At 43.6% G+C, this 20079-nt stretch overlaps 2 protein-coding genes across 3 annotated transcripts in view; one reads left to right on the forward strand and one right to left on the reverse strand.

Annotated features, from left to right (window-relative positions):
- On the forward strand, window positions 1-15891 carry LOC308102342 (toll-like receptor 2). The gene is made up of 12 exons (XM_080452006.1): window positions 1-60; window positions 1569-1849; window positions 3524-3680; window positions 4146-4295; window positions 5894-6103; window positions 7644-7766; window positions 8590-8740; window positions 9627-9791; window positions 10416-10595; window positions 11125-11265; window positions 11965-12539; window positions 13326-15891. Exons 2-12 carry the CDS (start codon window positions 1570-1572, stop codon window positions 13759-13761), a joined length of 2568 nt encoding a protein of 855 aa, XP_080308132.1. The 5' UTR covers window positions 1-60; window position 1569; the 3' UTR covers window positions 13762-15891.
- Window positions 15345-20079, reverse strand: part of rnf175 (ring finger protein 175) — a 13624-nt gene continuing 8889 nt past the window's right edge. The window contains exon 8 of one of the 2 annotated variants that reach the window (XM_080452024.1): window positions 15345-19289. In XM_080452024.1, coding sequence (XP_080308150.1) covers window positions 19169-19289 — 121 coding nt within the window. In that variant the 3' untranslated portion in view covers window positions 15345-19168. The remainder of the gene's footprint in view (window positions 19290-20079) is intronic. The other variant, XM_080452023.1, reaches the window with a different exon arrangement.

Consider the following 20079-nt stretch of genomic DNA (forward strand, 5'->3'; position numbering starts at 1 on the left):
CTGTCTTAATCTAAAGGGTACAGTATCATCAGGAATCACCTTAGAAGAACACTTTGTCAGGTAAGAGAGAGAGAGAGAGAGAGAGAGAGAGAGAGAGAGAGAGAGACACTGTTTGCCCTACTAAATTACTTTTTATAATGTTTCCGCTTTCAAGTGGTCTGCTAATGCAGTGGTTCTCAAACCTTTTCATGTGAAGGACCTCTACATTAATATGTATTTGGCTGCAGAGGGCACAAAATATTTTGTGCCAGGGACCCCCAAAACAAAATTTGTTTTGTTGAAATGTTTAGCTCCCCCCCCCCCCCCCCCCCCACGATCCTTTGAAAATAGCTGATCTACAAGCTCACAACAAGTCACAGCACGCCGCGTTGTGAACTTGTAGATTAGATATTTTCAAATAGCTGATGTAGGCTGTATGCATGGGCAAGAGTGGATAAAATCATTTTGCTGGGGACCTCCCGGAACCTCACTTTTGGGGGTCCTCGGACCTCACTTTTGCTTTAAAAACACATATATATATATATATATTCAAAGATATGCACACATTTTAAAGATTTTTCAAAAATAGCAGATCTACAAGCGCACTGTGTGCCGCGCTATGAGCTTGTGTATGTGCTATTTTTGAATAGCCCAAAGCTAAGTGGTTAAAATGATTGTGACGCTATGTTAACTAATTTAGCTGGGGACCCCCTGGTACCCCCCCCCCCCCCCAAGGACCACTGGTTGAGAACCACTGTTCTACAGATCATGTGTACCAACAAATATGTAGGAGGAGTAGCAAAAAATGCTTTTTATAAGATAACATGTATTTTTTTATTCTATGACTTACGGCTGTATCTAGCACCTCAGACTTTAGGGAACCTGTGGTGATCTATAACCGTGAGAAAGTCAGAGTGAAATCACACAGTTCCTGTCCTGCTATTTCCTTCTTCATAAAATAGGTTTCTTTCACTTAGTGTTCCCTTTTCACGTTAGACGATCTGGTTAGATCTGATGGAAAGAAATACTCAATGTTTCGCTTAAATAAAAGTAAACAACAAAACAAAAGTGGAAACTACTCATCATGCAGAATGTCCCATTTCACACGTTTTCAAATGTATAAAAATCTTTTGAAAATAGCAGATCTACAAGCTCACAATGCGTCGCATCGCGTGGCATCGTGAGAGTAAGATTGTGAGAGATCGGCTATTTTCAAATGGCCGAAACGTATACAGGGCTGAAGTAGCTTTGTAATAATAATCAAAATCTACAGAGTAAGTTGTAGCAGTAGTAGTAACTAAAGTTTTCATGTCATTGTAGTGGAGTAAAAGTACAATATTTGCCTCTGAGATGTATGGAGTAGAAGTAAAAGTACTGAAAATTGGAAATACTCCAGTTAAGTAAAAAAAATACCTCAAAATTGTACTTAAGTACAGTACTTGAGTACATGTACTTTGCACCACTGGGTGTAAAAAAAACACCTGTGGTTTTATTCCGTATATGACAACCAGCTTCTTGTACCTTCCCTCTTGCCTCTCTCTCGCTTCCTCTTCTTCCCTCATTCATTCACCTCTCTGTCGGTTTTCCAGGATGAAGCAGACTTCCGCCACCCTCCTCTTCCTCTCTGTCCTGCCCCTCTTCCTCTTCCCTCTCTCTCGGGGTCAGAGGTCAGACCCAGGAGGAGGTGAAAGGTCGCGGTGCGACCTCTGCGACCGGCGCCTCTCCTGCAACTGCTCTCGGCGAGGATTCCTCGCCGTTCCCGCGGTGACGGGCCGCGCCCTGACCCTCGACCTCTCCTTCAACGACATCGCCGCGGTGACCGATGATGACCTGGGAGGCCACGCCCACCTGAGGGTCCTCAGTCTCCATGGTGACGGACGACATTTCCCTGTTGTTGTTATTCTGATTTTAATTTCTGATCTAAAAGGAGCACTTCACCCACTTTCAACCTTACCTTCATATGTGACCAATTACAGTGCTTTGGGCAGTGGTGTAAAGTAACTAAGTACATTTACTCAAGTACTGCACTTAAGTACGGAGGTATTTTTTTTACTTTACTGGAGTATTTCCAGTTTTCAGCACTTTTACTTCTACTCCACTACATCTCAGAGGCAAATATTGTACTTTTACTCCACTACAATTATTTGAAAACTTTAGTTACTAGTTACTTGGTAGATTTGGATTATTATTACTAAACGTACATTAACCACTTCAGCACTATATACATTTTGGCCATTTGAAAATAGCAGATCTACAAGCTCACAATGCGTTGCGATGTGATGCATTGTGAGCTTGTAGATCTGCTATTTTCAAACGATTTTTTTATACATTTTATATATTTGACACAACTTGAAATGGGACATTCTGCATAATGAGTACTTTCTACTTTTGGTACTTTAAGTACATTTTTATACCAATACTTTTGTACTTTTACTTAAGTCATTCTTTTATTCCAGACTTTTACTTGCAACAGAGTATTTCTACATTGCAGTATTGCTACCTTTACTCAAACATTTGAGTACTTTTTCCTGGCTTTGGGACACAACAGGGCATTGGTCATTGTTCAGCTTTATACAGATTATGAAAGTACAGAATGTAAGCTTTCAAATGAGTGTGTCATTCATTGAAAACGGAAAATGTATTGAAGACGATTTGCCCATTTCAAGTTTGTCAGGCCAGAATACTCAAAGCAGAGAAGATGCCTTACAATTGGCCGAATTTAGTCATTTTCCTCTGGACACGGACACATAGTGTTGAGAAATTACTTTGAATATAGTAACTTAATTACTTTACCACTTACTGCTCTCAAAAGGTAACAGCGTTACTTCACTAGTTAGGCCTACTACATTATAAAAGTAACTAGTTACTACTCACTACTCACTCTGCATCTCATTGGTGGGCTATGGACAAATCAGAAACCTTGGATTCCAAGCTACTGGGAAATACAGCCTTTCCTTCCCTGAAATAGAAGCCACTGTTCCTGCATTAATAAAAGGTTTGAAATCTTGTTTGAAATGACCAAACCTGCCTACCAATGATGTCACTGGTAGGCAGGTTTCTGAACTGTCCACACAGCGCTCCTTTAAGACACAGTAGATGGTGCCATCGTATAATGAGCATTATGAAGATAGGTTTAAGTTTGACATTGTATCACATACTGAGGGCCCTATTTTCGCCGGTGCCTTACACATTATCCAATAAACTTCTTTGCAATTTTTTTTACAAATTTTGATTTTCAAATAGTTCAACTAGCCGATCTACATCGACACGTTGTGAGCTTGTAGATTGGCTATTTGAAGTATTTGAAAATGTTTTTAAAAATAGTAAAAAATGGCAAAGAAGTTTATGGATAATGGGTAAGGCACAGGCGAAAATAGAGCCCCAAGACTTTTTTGACACAACCACGCACGCACGGCACACGCACAGTATACTGTACATCTCAAGTGTGATGTCTGTGTGTGTGTGTGTGTGTGTGTGTGTGTGTGTGTGTGTGTGTGTGTGTGTGTGTGTGTGTGTGTGTGTGTGTGTGTGTGTCTCTCTCCAGCTAACAGGCTGGCAGTGATCCATGACTCTTCGTTTTCGAGTCTGTGGAGTCTGGAGTCTTTAGATCTGTCAGACAATCAGCTGACCGCGCTCAACCTCAACTGGTTCAGTCAACTAGGAGCTTTACAGGACCTCAACCTGTTGAACAACCCATACAGGTATTAACACACTTGTCCAGGCATGTTTTTGCAAAAATGCATGTGCTTTGGAACTATATTGAGGACACCGACAGGACACTTTCTTCATTCACCATGAAGGAATGTCACACACTCACACTCACACTCACACACACACACACACACACACACACACACACACACACACACACACACACACACACACACACACACACACACACACACACACACACACACACACACACAGATTATATCAGTATGCTGATACTCTCTACGAGGTATACAAAGCATAGAGTTCTCAATTTCAGCCTGGCCCCGACGGGACCCGACGCAAACCATTGTGAGGTTGTAGATCCGTACACAGACAGATACACACATATCAACCGCAGCCGGATAGGAGGAGAAAACCTCTCACCTCTGAGTTGTGGTGTGTGTGTGTGTGTGTGTGTGTGTGTGTGTGTGTGTGTGTGTGTTGTTGTGCTGCAGGTGTCTGTGTTCCCCCTCGGTGTTCCAGGGTGCAGTGAGGCTGAGGAGGCTGGCCCTGGGAGGAGACGCCCTGGAGGAGGTGCAGAGGGGAGCGCTGGGAGGAGTCACCCAGCTGGACGAGTTAACGCTGCACGCCAACAACCTGAGGAGGTGAGACAGGATGTGTGAGACTGAGGAGGTGAGACAGGATGCTTATTTCGATCAATAACACACCCCATGAAGCCTTGAATTCATGGATTTATTATAGTTTTTGTCGCATTTCTGAGACAATAATTTGATGACCGGGACATAGGTCAGTAGGAGACTTATAGGAGACTCTTTGAGTCTCTCTGAGACTCCGCCGGTCATCAAATTATTGGCTTAGAAATGCAACAAAAACAAAAATTGCTCTGACCCCCGGACCAGCAGGAAACACCACTGAAGTGCCCTTGAGCAAGGCACTGAACCCCCAACTGCTCCGGTGGAGATGCTCAGCGGCCAACCGTACAAGAGTGTTTTTTTGAGTGGTGCCAACCACTCCATCACCTGACCGAGTGTGTTAGTCTGTATGTACGTATGTATGCGCACGGCCTCAACAGCTGCAGCTGATTGCAATACAAAGATGCAACCAGATACACTAATTAAACACAAACAGGAGTGCAACACATGGGCCACTTGAAGACATGCACGCACACACACAGGCTGGCTTCGTGTGCACACACTGCACACGCACACACACTTTAAATGCACCACTCACTTCACACTGGTGTGATTTCAACACAAACACAAACAAAAACACAAAAACTGTACTAGGCAGTTCCCGGGTTCTTGTGTGTGTGTGTGTGTGTGTGTGTGTGTGTGTGTGACTGTGCAGGGTGTTCTCATCCTTTGCAGGCCTCGCCTATACAGTAGGTGAATAACTACTTGTCCAGGTCGGACTACTGTAACGCACTTCTCATCGGGATCCCTAGCAAGAGCCTTCAAAGGCTCCAGTATATTCAAAACAGCGCGGCTAGGATCCTGATGAGAGTGCGTAAACATGAACACATCACACCCATCCTCCGTTCACTCCACTGGCTTCCCGTCTCCTTCAGAACCCAATACAAGGTATCCCTTCTGACACATCAGTGCATCCACGGCAACGCTCCTTCCTACCTCAAGGAATTAGTCCCCCTACAACCCTCAACCCGCAACACCCGCTCTTCAAACACATACCTCCTCAAAAAACCCACAAGGCAAATCTTCGTACCATGGGCGACCGGGCTTTCTGCTCGGCCGCCCTCCCTGTCCACCTGAGAGCTCCACAGTCAGTTGATTGTTTTAAGAGAGGACTAAAGACCTACCTTTTTAGCAAAGCATTTTTTAGCTGGTTTTACCTCTAGGCTTTATGCCCCCATGTTTTAATAGTTTTCTTCTAGTTTCCTAGTTATTGTTTTTTCTTTTACTGGTGTGATGTTTCTGTTTTTATGCAATTGCCTTCTGCTGCACTTTGAGATTTCTTGTAAATGTAAAGTGCGTGCGTATTATTAATAATGGTTGAGGGGTGAGGGGTGAAACAGGTTGTGTGTTAGGAGGAGAGACTGTAACTGTAGTCCTCCCGCTATACTAGAGAGCCCCCCTGGGAAGCAGAAGGTCCCAGGTTCGATTCCCGACCATGGCAATGTGTCGAGGAGGTGTCCCATGAGCAAGACACTTGAGCCCATAACTGCCCCACTGAATTATTATCCAATCTCCTCGTATCTATCGGTCTTCTCTGTCTGTCTCTCCAGGTACGATCCAGGTTCTCTAGGAGACATCTGGCCGTTGGGTCGGGTCAGACTGAGTCTTCACGGTCCTTTCCTGAGGGATTCGTCCCTGGCCTCGTCCGTCCTGTGGGACGTCTCCTACCCGGACACCCCCCTGGTCCTCTCTGACCTGCAGCTTGAGGGGAAGGGCTCCGTCCAGCCCTTCAATCAGACGACAACCATCAAGAGAGTCAGGTAGGGACAAAATGGCCCGTCAATTATTACATAATTGCCTCATTGCAATTATTTGAGATATGCATGTCACACATACTGTAGACCATTCCAGCTGCCCTACAACAGTGGTTCTCAAACTTTTTGTCAAGGACCCTCAAATTGACACGTATTAGCCCGCGGACCCCCATTTGAAAAGATAAGCTCCCCATAAGAGAAGATTTATACGGCTCTAGCAGTGATTCTCAACCATTTTAATTTCAAGGACCCCCAGTTTGACATGCATTAGGCTACGGACCCCCCATTTAATGACATTTCTATCTCTGGGACCCCAATTTATATTGTAAAATCAACGTTGACTTCTTGGGACCGCTTCAAACTTCAGACATGACCAGACCTTCACCTTCGTCAGAGCCTATAAACTGGTTCTCACAATGGTGGTCTGGAGACCCCCAGGGGTCCTTGAGGTCGTTCCAGGGAGGGTCCCCAGCTAAACGGTTGATAGTTAGGAACCAAATGGACCCTTGGAGGTCTGCAACTCTGAGAGTGTACAAATGGGACCAAATGGACCCTTACAGGTCTGTAACTCTGAGAGTGTACAAATGGGACCAAATGGACCCTTACAGGTCTGTAACTCTGAGAGTGTACAAATGGAACCAAATGGACCCTTACAGGTCTGTAACTCTGAGAGTGTACAAATGGAACCAAATGGACCCGTTAGGGTCCATTTGGTTCCATTTGTACACTCTCAGAGTTACAGACCCATAAGGGTCCATTTGGTTCCTATCCATCATTTAGCTGGGGACCCCCTGGAACAACAAGTACCCCTGGGGGTCCCCGGACCCCACTTTGAGAACCAATGCCCTACAAAGCCAAAGTGCAGAAACTACGTTTTTGGACACACCGACTTATTTGTGTATCGCAAAGGTCAAAATAGCCTTCGTGATTTTGGGGGATAAACAATTACCTCAAGAACAGATGTACAATAGTGTAATATCACTTATATGATGATATCTCATTTGGCTGACCAGTTGAATCACTTTTTTTATTTTTTCGTAGTTACTGCACTTAGGCTTTGTATGACATTTTCATGTCAAGTCAAGGATCCCCAAATTAATATGTATTTAAGCCCTTCTGAAAATATTTGTGCCAGGGGCGCCCCCATACAAGGTTTGTGTTGTTAAAATGGTTTAACTTTATTTTTTTTACCATTAAAACCGGGAAAGCATCTGTGTCACAGATATACAAGCTCATAGCGCGTCATGAGCTTGTAGATCTGCTTTTTGAAAAAATTTGCAAATCTTTGAATATATATTTTTTCATCTACATTTTTTAACTCAAATCTTTGCTTCTGGGGGTCCCTGGAACGAAATATTTGGCAAAAATACATATAATTTTGGGGGTCCTTTTCATGAAAAAGTTCGAGAACCATTGACATGGAAACGTGTGTGTGTGTGTGGTGGGGACATGAAGTTTATCAGAAAACTGACATTTGTAGAATCGGCCTCAGGTCTTAATGGGTTAAATAGCCAATCTGCGAGCGTCTTAATTATTATCGCTCCAGGTCTCTGGCGCTCCACAACGTGTCCATCTCCGATGTGGTCGTCACCGACTTGCTGGCGGCCACCGACGGAGCTCCCATCAACACCATGATCATAGACGGGGTGAGACTGTCAGGAACGGGCAGGTGAGACACTTGACTACACGCACCTGTTTATTTTGCACTCTTTTAATGGTCTGTGTCTTCTCTTAATGCTTAATGATTTATGTAATGTACTTAAGGAGTAGTTCACCCAAAAAAACACTTATTTTCGATCAATTACACACACCATGAAGCCTTGATTTTTTTGTTTTTTTGTCGCATTCCTAAGCCAATAATTTGATGACCGGCAGAAAGATGCTAATGTCTACGACTCAAAGGAGTCTCTTTGAGTCTCCTACCGGAAATACACCGGGTCATCAAATTATTGGCTCAGGAATGCGTCAAAAACCCCAAAAAGAATTTCGGTGAACTATTCCTTTACAAGCTCGCACGCAGCTCTATATTAACCACCTATAGCCTTACATTCGGCAAAAATAGCAGATCTACAAGCTTACACAATGCATTGTGAGCTTAGTGCGCTATTTTCGGTGAAGAGCCCTGGTGTAGAGGGAAAATGGAGCAATGTTCATGAGAGCGATGTTATTGTTTTCAAACCATAAAATAATTTAATTATTAGATGGTTTGCAATACAATGCCTTAATGGGATAGTTCACCCGAAAATCGATTAGTCACCCCATGGAGACTTGAATTCATGGATATTGTTTTATTCCTAAGCCAATAATTTGATGACCGGCAGCGCGGTTCCGGTAGGAGACACAAAGAGTCTCTTTTGTTTCTCCTACCAGAACCACTGCCTACCGGTCCGCGCATCAAATTATTGGCTTAGGAATGTGACAAAAACTAAAATATATGGACATCTTTTTTTGGGTTAACCATCTCTTTAAGATAAAATATCTGATCTCTTTAGATGGGAAAAGGCGAACTCGACAGACCAGAGTAGTGTGGATGAGGTCTTCATCAGGAACGCTGTGGTCCTGGAAATCTACAAGTTTGTCTCATTTGTGGATCTAAGATTCCTCCTCCAGTACCCCAGGAAGATCTCGCTTATCGGATGTGAGGTAAGGAACAGGATGGAGGAAAGGAACCAGTGAAGGAAAGCAGAAAGGAGGGAAGGACAAGGGCCAGGAAGTAAGGACTGGAAGAAAAGAAGGAAGAAAGAGAAGGAGCGAAGGAAGGGAAGATAGAAATAAAAGGAAGGAATGAATGAAGGACGGGAGCAAATAAGAAAGAGCAAAGGAAGTAAGGAAGAAATGAAGGGAAGGAAATAAGGCATAAAGGAAGGACAGAGGGGTGTGAAAAAAGAAACTAATGAAGTAGTGGTGGAAAGAAGAAAGAGGGGAAGGTGAGAGAGGGACCAGTGAAGGAAACCCCAGGGGTACACATGGGTACACATGTTCCTTGTTGTGTCCCAGGCCAGAAGTGATTTAAATATAAACGTTTAAGCAAAGCTGTGTTTTGGAAGTAGCGTGGACATGGACAGAGTTTATAAACCTATTTTTGATACAGTTTTGCTGTTGTTAATCCTGGACCCCTGTTTTCTTCGACTCATGAAGTATAGCATGAAGTCAAGCGTCTTTGGGTAACTCAGAAAAGCGCTGTATAAATTTGAGATATTATGATTATTTATTTGTTTTTGGATTATTCGTTCACGGTGAGGGAATGCGACAGAAAGTAAAATTGTTCATGAATTGAAAAAAGAGTTCAAGGGGTGAGTAATTATTGATAGAAAAAATACATTTTGGGGAGAAGTATTCCTTTAAGCAGACAGCATACAAAACTGAAGTTCTCTGCGGTCTAAATTGTCCTGGGTTCGATTCCCAGGATTAGCGCCCAGGATTACAAGCTTAGGCAATTGGCACTGGGTGAAAAAAAACAAGGGTTACAAAATCGTGGGATAAAAATGTATTAGGAGAAAAAAAAGCCTAAACTGTAAATGATGTCCAGGTGTTTGTGCTGCCGTGCAATTCCTCTCGGCTGCTGAAGAGCGTGCAGTTCGGCGATCTGTCGGACAACCTGCTGACTGACCTCACGCTGACGGAGACTCTGTGTGGAGGAGACGGCACGCTGAGACACCTCAGGGTGTTCAACGTCAGCGGAAATGCCCTCAAGGTGGGCCGCAGTAATGCGTGTGTGTGTTTAGAGGTGTGTGTGTGTGTGTGTGTGTGTGTGTGTGTGTGTGTGTGTGTGTGTGTGTGTGTGTGTGTGTGTGTGTGTGTGTGTGTGTGTGTGTGTGTGTGTGTGTGTGTGTGTGTGGTGGGGACATGATTATGGAAAGTAAGCCAGTGGTTCCCAAACATTTTCATGTCAAGGACCACTGTAGTTGGCCACGGACCCGCACATTTTAAAATAGTTTGTGTCAGGGACATAATTCGTTTGAGCTTGTAGGTCAGCTAATTTCAAATAGCTGAAATAGGCCTCAACTGTTTAAACTGTCCATCCCTATGATGGGGACTCCTGGAACCCCCTCAAGGACCCCTGGGAGCCCCCCCCCCCTACTTTCAGAACCAGTGATGTATGCCATTACATTACCTTTCTCTCCCTGTTAATTTTCATCTCCCTCCCTCTCCCTCTCTTTCCACCTCCTCTCACCCTTTCTCTTTCTCTTCTCTATCACCCTTTCTCTTCCTCGCCCTCCCTGTACCCCCCTGCACTGCCCTGTTGACATCTCCTCCCCCTCTCTTCCTCTCCTTCTCCCTCTCTTCCTCTCCTTCTCCCTCTCTCTCTCTCTCTCAGTCTCTATCACTTCTGAGCAGGCTGGTGGCCCGTCTCTCTAAGCTGACCCATCTGGACGTGAGCAGGAATGGCTACATCTCCATGCCCCAGGAATGCTCCTGGCCCGCCACCCTGAGACACCTCAACATCTCCGGGGCCAAGCTCAGCGCCGTCACCCCCTGCCTGCCCACCACCCTGGAGGTATGGACTGTATTTACAGTAGAGCTGCTAAATCCCACCTATTCTTCCGACTACGCGGCTAAGCCCGTCACAATTATCACATAATCGTCTGATCGCAATTATTTGAGATAGTCGCAATTATTTTTGCATTATCGGTTCCATGTTGAAAAATGTTCACACATTTTCAAATAATATTTGAAAATGTGTGAACACATTAAAAAGAAGAAGAAATAGCAGATCTAAAAGCATACAACGTGTCACATTTCTGCTATTTTTACATGTATAAAATGATAAAATATGCCAATAATTCCATTGTATATTTAAGTAATTTTTCATATCTGCCCTGTGCAAATGACAAAGCCGATAAGGCATTAAGAAATGTATTTTGTATTCATATGTTCCAATGTTCAATGGCCAAACACCAAATTAAATCGTTAATCGCAATTATTTGAGTCACAATTAATCGTCGACTTAAATATGTAATCGTGACAGCACTAATCAATTCCCCCATTCTGAATCATCTCTTCTTTTTTACTGTGACGTTGTGAAGGTTTTGGACCTGAGCTACAACGACCTCCAGCTCTTCCCCTTGGCCCTCCCTGCCCTCAGAGAGCTGCACCTCACCGGCAACAAGCTCATGAGGCTGCCCCCAGGATGGCTGTTCTCCAACCTGGAGCTACTGGACATGCAGGTGTTTGTCTATGTTACATCCATCCTAACCCCAAAAAAACCTACCGGCCAACAATACATAACAAGCCCGCAAGGACTTTCATGAACGTCCTGTTAAAAGGAATTATCCTTATCCATATAGTGTTGATTTTGTCGACTAAAACTATGACGAAAAATGATCGTCGACTACCTTTTTTCACTGACGAAAACAAAAAAAAACAAAATAAAAAACTAAGCTACAACGACTAAAACTAAGACTAAATATATTGACAATTTCATCGGGTATTTTCAGCATGCAATCAAGTGTAAAATCATCCATTACGACGCCATCAAGGCACTGCCAAAATACATTTTAGTTGACTAAATCAACTGTAGATTTAGTCGACTAAAATCTTATGATATTTAGTCGACTAAAACTAGACAAAAACTACAACATTTCAGATGACTAAAACATGATATAGAGCTGAGCTCAATTGGCAGAGTTTTTGTGGCCGGGTCTTGTCTGGGCGAATCGCACACTATTATATCATTGAGTGTGAGGCCTCGTTATCATCTTCATCTCAACATCCCAGTAGAAGGGAGACGGGGGGCACAGACTCCCCTGATGGAGAAATAAGTGATTTAATATGAATATATATGAATGATAATGAATTATCTCTCTATCTCTGTCTGTCTGTCTGTCTACCTATATCTACTGTATCTATCTCTTGTTCCTCCACAGTCCAACACTCTGAACATGTTTGGCCGTGTGGACCTCGAATCCTACAGACGCCTGCGGAGCCTGAGGGTCGGTCACAACAAGTTCGTCTGCTCCTGTGAGTTTGTCTACTTCATGCAGTCGGAAGACATCGGACGAGGCGTAGAAGGAGGAGGGACGTCATTTGACACTCCAGGAGAGAGTAGCGTGGTGGTGACTTTGTCAGACAGCGAGGAGAGCTACGTCTGCGATTCCCCTCTCCACCTGCAGGGGGAGCTGGTGAGCGGCGCGCGTCTCACGGCGGTCGAGTGTCGGCCGGTTCTCGTGATGTCGGCCACCTGCGGGTCGGTGCTCGTCCTCGCCGTTCTGCTGGGCGTCCTGCTGTGGCGCCTCCACGTCTTCTGGTACGTCCGCATGACGTGGGCGTGGCTGAGGGCCAAGCGGAACGCCGCTTACCGCCGGCGTCAGCGACAACGTGGCGGACAGGGAGACGGAGGGGACGCGGATCCCCTGCTGCTCTACGATGCCTTTGTGTCCTACAGCGAGAGGGACGCCGCGTGGGTGGACAACTTCCTGGTTCCTGAACTGGAGAATCCTGGGTAAGATTTCCAAAACTTTTCCACATTTGGGCGCAGTCGGTAGCGCTGTCGCCTCACAGCTAGAAGGTCCTGGATTCCATTCCCGCTGGGGACGCTGGGGGTGTGTTCTCTCCTCCGCGTCATCAGTGCCCTTCTGGGGGGCCTTTCTGTGTGGAGTTTGCATGTTCTCCCCGTGTCCCCTAGGGTAGGTACCCTCACAAAAACATGTAGTAATCCTGGTCTCTATACTGCCTCCCCCTGGTCAGCCAGGGCGCCTGATGGAGGGGAAAGGAACTGGTTGGAATAACGTGTTCCTTCCACACGCTACGTCCGGGGAAACTCCCCCCTGTCAGGTGATAAGAAGCGGCCTGCTCACTCCTAATGCATTGAAGGAAGCATGAGCTCAGTTCGGGGCTCTCCCTAGGCTGGCAGAGGGAGAGTAGCGCCCAGGATTACAAGCTTAGGCATTGGGTGAAAAATGGGTTACAAAATTGTGGGATAAACGCTTACGCTGAGGGGGCACAAGACCGAGTTAAGACCGAGACAAAAGGTGAGACCAAGTCAACACCAAGACCAGAATAATGTTTAATCCTAAATTGAGACCTGACCAAAAACCTATTTGAAATGTAGATGTAAAGCCTTTAAACGTTTTCATGCATAAATAAATTAATTCAAGAATAAATATGAGAATGAACCAAAATAGAAATTGCACCCTTATCTTGAGACTAAAATCTCTCATAGCTGCACATTTCATTGACCATTGGTGACATTACCTGAGTGTCCCTTGGTGTTTTTCTGCCCCTATAGGGGCGACGACGGAGAGGACATCAGGGAGAGTTCGCCGCCCCCGCGGCCCTTCTCTCTGTGCCTCCACAAGCGAGACTTCCTGCCGGGCCACTGGATCACGGACAACATCATGGCCGCCATGGAGCGGAGCCGGCGCACCATCTTCGTCCTCTCGGAGCACTTCGTCCGCTCCGAGTGGTGCCGCTACGAGCTCGACTACTCCCACTTCTGGCTCCTGGACGGAGGCGCGAAAGTCGGCGGAGGCGGGGGGTGCGAGGAGGAGGCCATCTTGGTGCTCCTGGAGCCGCTGTCCAAAGACGACATCCCGCGTCGGTTCTGTAAGCTCCACAAGCTGATGAGCTCCACCACGTACCTGGAGTGGCCTCAGGACCAGGAGAGGAGGTCTCACTTCTGGGAGAGACTCCGAGACACCCTGAGAGGAGCAGAGGAGGAGTGAAAGAGTACAGATTATGTGGAAAAGGTTGTTCACTGTCTTCCGGCAGAAATTGTGACATTTTGCACACTGTGGTATTTCTGTGCACTGAACAAAAAAAATGCCGAATCCGAGAGGTCTGACCAATGGGTTTGCTGGGCATCTTGAATTCCATAGAACTAAATGTTTTTTTTTTTACCATAGTCAGCACCATAGTCATTAACCATAGTCAGCACCTAACCTCGCATCACCAGACTTTCCACCTCGGAGGAAAGCCTGGTATTCGTTCTAAAAAACAACCGTGTGATCCGGTTTAGAAAAGAATCAAAAATAAAAACGTGGTTCCGGTTGGTGTCGCATTGTTTTCACATAATGCGAATCAATTCATTTAGTCTCGCTAGTCGCACTACGAGTTAGAATAAAAGATGGACATACCAAACGATTATTATACCAAAAGAAACAAAACGATTACACCAAACTAAACAAGTTTTAAACTAGGGGAATCATTTTGGAGATTACACGGTGCCGGTGGTTCTGGTCACTGGTTCCGGCAACCTGATGATGTGAAGTTATTTCCGCTCCGACTGGATCAGAAACCCGAAAATGGTATCGATCCCAGGCTAGTCAGCGCCATAGTCAATACCAGTCATAAACCATAGTCAGTACTATAGTCAGTACCCTACTCAGCACCATAGTCAGTACCAGTCATTAACTAGTCAGCACCATAGTCAATACCAGTCATAAACCATAGTCAGTACCCTACTCAGCAACATAGTCAGTACTATAGTCAGTACCCTACTCAGCACCATAGTCAGTACCAGTCATAAACCATAGTCAGTACCCTACTCAGCACCATAGTCAGTACCAGTCATTAACTAGTCAGCACCATAGTCATTAACCAGTCTTTAACCATAGTCAGTACCAGTCATTAACCGTCCATAGTCAGCACCAGTCATTAAAGGAGAATTCCGGACATTTTAAGTGTTATCTTTGATGTCTCGTTACTCACCTACCGACGTAAACAGTGGTGTTGTTTTTTTTCCAGAGATTCCCCTGTCGTCATTTTTTCAACCCCCTCCGTTGTCATAATGGGAGCGCGTGGCTTAGGGAAATTCGTCTATTGTAACCGATGCAAAGTTATTTTTTTCTCTACTACTACTCATTGTAGAGTCTCATGATAGTCAAACATGCGCTGAAACTTCCTGAGAGGCTACCGCTAACGCCGACCGATTTAACACTGGTTGCTTGTTTCTCTACCTGGCAACACCAAGTTGCCAGGTTCTGGAAAAAAACAACACCACTGTTTACGTCGGTAGGTGAGTAACGAGACATCAAAGATAACACTTAAAATGTCCGGAATTCTCCTTTAACCATAGTCGGCACTAGTCATTAACCATAGTCATTAGCACAGATTTCCACACTTTCTGCCGGAATTTAACAACTGAGCATATTTTTGTTACATATCTGCCCCCCTAGAGAGAGGGAGGGAGAAGGAGAGAGGGGGGAATAACTGAGAGGAGGAAAGAGGAGAGCGAGAAGGAAGTGAGCAAAGGAGAGGAAGAGGAGTGTTAGATGGGGAGCATGAATGAGCGGGTACAGGGGGAGAGGGAGTGCGGATACCAACAAGGGTGACAAAAAGTAGTAAGGGAAGGGTAAGACATGACATCTGGAAGAGAGAAGAGGAAGGAAAGAGACAACTGATAAAGACACGTTTGAAAAATACAATCACACTGACTGGTTGACTTTTGTACAATATTTATTCAAATGTGAAGACAGTACCAGCAGCAGTCTCCACTTGTACAGCATAAATGGCCGAAGGTTACTGTGGTCTGCCAGAATTTGGCATAAGAGAGTTCACTTCCACTGTCCAATGTGCTCCAGAACCGGCCAGAACCGGTACAGACTCACTTTCTAAACAGGCGTACCAATGTGTCATGAGGCTGTGTTTCCCCCAGTTGTGGGGGGGCTGAGACGGGAACAAGAGGCTTCCATCACATGAATTAAAACTTAAGCAAATCTGTAGTTTGTTGACAACCAAAACATACTGTAAAACATTGACAGTGGAAACATTGCCATTGTGTTTAAGTCTTTCCATTTATCATCCACATTTACTTATTGCATTTCATTTATTGAAAAAAAACTACCACTTTTCAACCTCAACTGACTTTGTAAAGTATGTATGTAACCTTAGAGTAAATGACTCAAAACATATTTGGATGGTGACTCCTCTGTATCAAAAATACATTTTAAAGCAAGGCAAATGGGGCTCAAATTGTAAACACAGCTATGAGGCAAAACCAGAAGCCATTTTATAGTCCATAACAGACTATAAAATAAACTGTGATTGGGTGTCTTTTACATTTAACAACACAAATTTGTATGGGGGTCCCTGACAAAAAAATATTTTCACAGCCAAATACAGATCCAATTTGGGGGTCCTTGACATGAAAAAGTTTGAGAACCACTGTAATAGGGAACATTCTGACTGGATTTCTCAGTGCAGACACCGGTACGTATAACATCAGAAGAATATCCTAACCATCTTTGTTGCTTTAATACGTTTCTTGTGTGTCAACCACAGTTTCATATATAAAAACCTATAACAAACTTTAAATAACAGATATTTACCATAAAACAAATGGTAGTAAACAATGCTCAAAGGAGAAGTACAGTAAACAATGGATGCGTAATTAGCAACCTGGGCAAAGCTTTCCTTTGCTTGTGCTGAGCTCATGAGTAACGGGATTCGCAGCGGAGAGCAATACGCTGATTTTTAGGTCTGAGGCAAGAAAATTCAATAAGTGTTCAGCCTTCAATCGTCACAAAAAATAAATCCGCTTCAAATTTGAAAACAAAATAAAATACAATATTGCTAAGAGTATTCAGGATTATTTTGCTGCTGCTTATTTTAACGATATTGCACTTTTAGTTTTAAGTACATATATGGGCCGATAGTAAACGATTCACGCATCCCCAATTTCATCCCTTAAGCTATCAATAGATAAATGTCACAGACACGGTTTTGTCAGTCGAATAGCTGACAAAACCAATGCATGATGAGGAAATAGAAAACACATCGATTATAATGGCCATAGCAAGTGCAAGTCCCAGCTTGTGCTCCATTCTAGTTCCCTCATTAATACTGTCGCATAACAAAAATAATGCTAAGGCTTGACAAAGCTCTTCAGAAAGCAAACTATGAATTGATATAGTTGTGTAGCCTTTAACACAATTATATATCTATAAGAATTTGAGTTTGTTGTAGCTATGTGTGATACCCTGGAGTGAATAACCTTTAGTAAAAATCTGATGACGACATTGTGGAGTGTCAATGACAAAAGTGCAAACTATTAAAACATTTTACAAAATACATTTTCTTAAGTCCAGATATTTTTCTTTCATGAACAAAAGATATATCAGTACATTTAAATATATTAAATAGCATGTGCATTTTTTTTTTTGTTGCCGATTCTAGTCTCTAAACACACTTACGTAATATGGTCTTGAAATCATAGTTAAAACTGATAACAATAAACATGACATGCAAAACAAAACCCTAAGAGACCATCCACACCAGGAACGATAACTAATAACTATAATTCTAAATATCATGTTCTAAAAATCTATTTCACTCAAGTGGATGGCAGAGCCGCCAACTATAAGGTCAACAACAGTGGTCAATGCTAACGTCAGGACCACTGTCAGAGCGATTTGACGAACAATAGAAACACTGACAGCCAATCAAAACCCATCAGAATTTACAGGGTGTCGTGTACAAAATATTTACAGAACGGTATCGTTTATCAGTGTGGATGGATGTTCTCGTCATTGCCCTTATACAGTAGTTATCATTCTTGGTGTAGATGGCCCCTTTAGAGTCTAAAAGCCCTGCTAGTGGCCCCCAGAGGCTATGCTGCCCCCAGAGGCTATGCTGCTCATTACACCCAGCCAGAACAAAAGTGGTTTGAACCGACAGACATGGCCATCATTATGCAGTGTTCACACTAGTGGCAACAAAGCCACAGGCTGCACGCCATTTTCAAATGAAGCCAGCGACATGGAAGATACAAACTGACGCCCCAAAAGAAGGGGAAAAAAACCTTTAAGATGGCTAAAACCTTTTCAGCACTCTAATGTCACGATGAAGCATATTAATCAATCATCAATGTTTTTGCTTCACCATTTACACTACCCTTCTCTCCACACACAATTACTGCTTGTAATGGGGGAAAGAAATACTACCTCTTGCTACTGGCAAGTTCCTTGTTCTTTTTACCCCAAGCCTTTATATTTTTCTCACTCGTCGCTCCCACACACAGACGCAGGCTTGACGACGTCAAACTAGGATGTTGAGCAACACTTCCAACGGTGACTCTGTGACAGCGTAGCCGACCACGTCTGTTCGTTTTGTAGCTTTTGTTTGCCCTAGTGTGAACGCAGCATTTATAGTCCCACTCTTTTCACTAGTGGGACTTTTAAAAAACGGATCATTTATCACTAACCCTTCCATCACTAGCTGCTGAATTGCAGAGGGAATACTGTATAAGGCGCTGTAGGAAAGGCCATCGGGTCACCAAAAAGAAATGGTGCCAAAAATATTGGCACTATCCTGTACACCATTATTCCACCCAGCCATAGCTTGTAGGGTTAAAATGTATTTGAAATATCTTTTTCAGAATACATAATACAATCTTAAGACGCCGACTTTAAATTCCAAGTACAAATACCATCCCAGCTATGCTGCTGTGCTATGTCAAAACAGCAACCACTAGTTGGCGTGGTACCTTGGGATCATTCAGCAGGTATAGCTGCATAAATTAATCCATTGAATCCGGGAATGCACGTCTGTCATTTTAGATTTCTTTGGCTATTCAAAAATGGCAGATATACCAGCTCATAGTGCGGCACCGAGTGCTGCACTATGAGCTTGTAGATCTGCAAAAAAAAAAAAAATTGTGAAAAGCTGTGCAAATCTTTGAATATATATTTTTTAAAGCGAACATTTGTAAAAGAAAAACTAATTGTTCCCGGGACGCCCAGAAGCAAAGATTTGAGTTACAAATTTTCGCTTTAAAAAAATATATACTCAAAAAGATTTGCACAAATTTTCAAGATTTTGCAAAAGATAGCAAGCTCATAGATGGCCCCTTTAAGCTCATAGGAGCTTGTATATCTGCTATTTTTGAATAGCCAAAGAAATCTAAAATGACAGAGATGCGTCCCCAGATTGAATGGGATAAACCTAAACGTATGCAAAAGAAAAGAAAAAAAACAACAAACGGAAAAGTTTCAAATGCAGCATCGACACCTGGATAGCGCTAGGGCTAACATTTCCCTGTCAAACCTTCACCGACTTTGTCGTCGTGAGGTCCACATGTTTCTAAGACGCCCTGGCCCTGCGGCATTGCAAGGGTGGTGTTCTGCAGGCCTACTATTCTAGGCCCAGGGAGAAGTTGATTCCATGGACGATTCCTATGATGATGGGTTGCCAGGCAACCAGGTATCTGAGCCAGTCCAGGAGCTGGCCGTACAGGACGTGTGTCTTCTCCCAACTGGAGGGGAATTACATTAAGGAGCACATGATACAATAAGTGTTACGAGAGATGTGACTTGTTGCATTCATGTATTTGAATTAGTGCTGCTCAGTGTTGGAAAGAGTCATCATCATGATTATTTTGGTCAATATTGAAATCACAATTATTTAACATGATCACGTTAAAAAACACTTGTCTCTTCAATAGTGGACTTTCTTGAACTTTCTTGCACACGGTAGCCAGACAACTAGATATCTATCCATCATTGATGCTGTAACTTATAGGCAAGAGATTAATGTGATTTGCCTTCTCAAGTTCTACAGTAACAAAACATTGTAAATAGTTTCAATGTCCAGAACTCCAACTAAGCAGTGGTGCAAAAAGTACTATTTCTTTTACTCAAGTAAAAGTATCAATACTGCAATGTAGAAATACTCTGTTACAAGTAAAAGTACAAAAGTATTGGTATCAAAATATACTGAAAGTACAAAAGTACTTTCTTAATTATGCAATATGTCCCAGTATGTCAAATGTATAACATGTATAAAAATCTTTTGGAAACAGCAGATCTACAAGCTCACAATGCGCGTCACATCACGTGTCGCATTGCAACGCGTTGAGCTTGTAGATCTGCTAGTTTCGCAATTCTTGTAAATGTTCCCCTATGACAAAACAAATGCCCAAAACAGTGACACCAGGTTGAAAGTGGTTAAAGAAGGTATTACTGTCATACACTTTTCCTTACCCACATTGTGTGATTCATATGGATTCAAACCTGCCATCATAAACCCCACCACTCTAACCTTCC

This window comes from Gymnoscopelus braueri, assembly GCF_963280865.1.
Source record: "Gymnoscopelus braueri genome assembly, chromosome: 15".
Taxonomy (NCBI): domain Eukaryota; kingdom Metazoa; phylum Chordata; class Actinopteri; order Myctophiformes; family Myctophidae; genus Gymnoscopelus; species Gymnoscopelus braueri.

Excerpts from the sequence above, each read along its gene's own strand:
- LOC308102342 (XM_080452006.1), top strand. The coding sequence starts at position 1,570 with ATGAAGCAGACTTCCGCCACCCTCCTCTTCCTCTCTGTCCTGCCCCTC. Across the intron at positions 3,681-4,145 it reads CTGTTGAACAACCCATACAG|GTGTCTGTGTTCCCCCTCGG; the intron begins GTATTAACACAC and ends GTTGTGCTGCAG. Across the intron at positions 12,540-13,325 it reads CCTGAACTGGAGAATCCTGG|GGGCGACGACGGAGAGGACA; the intron begins GTAAGATTTCCA and ends CTGCCCCTATAG.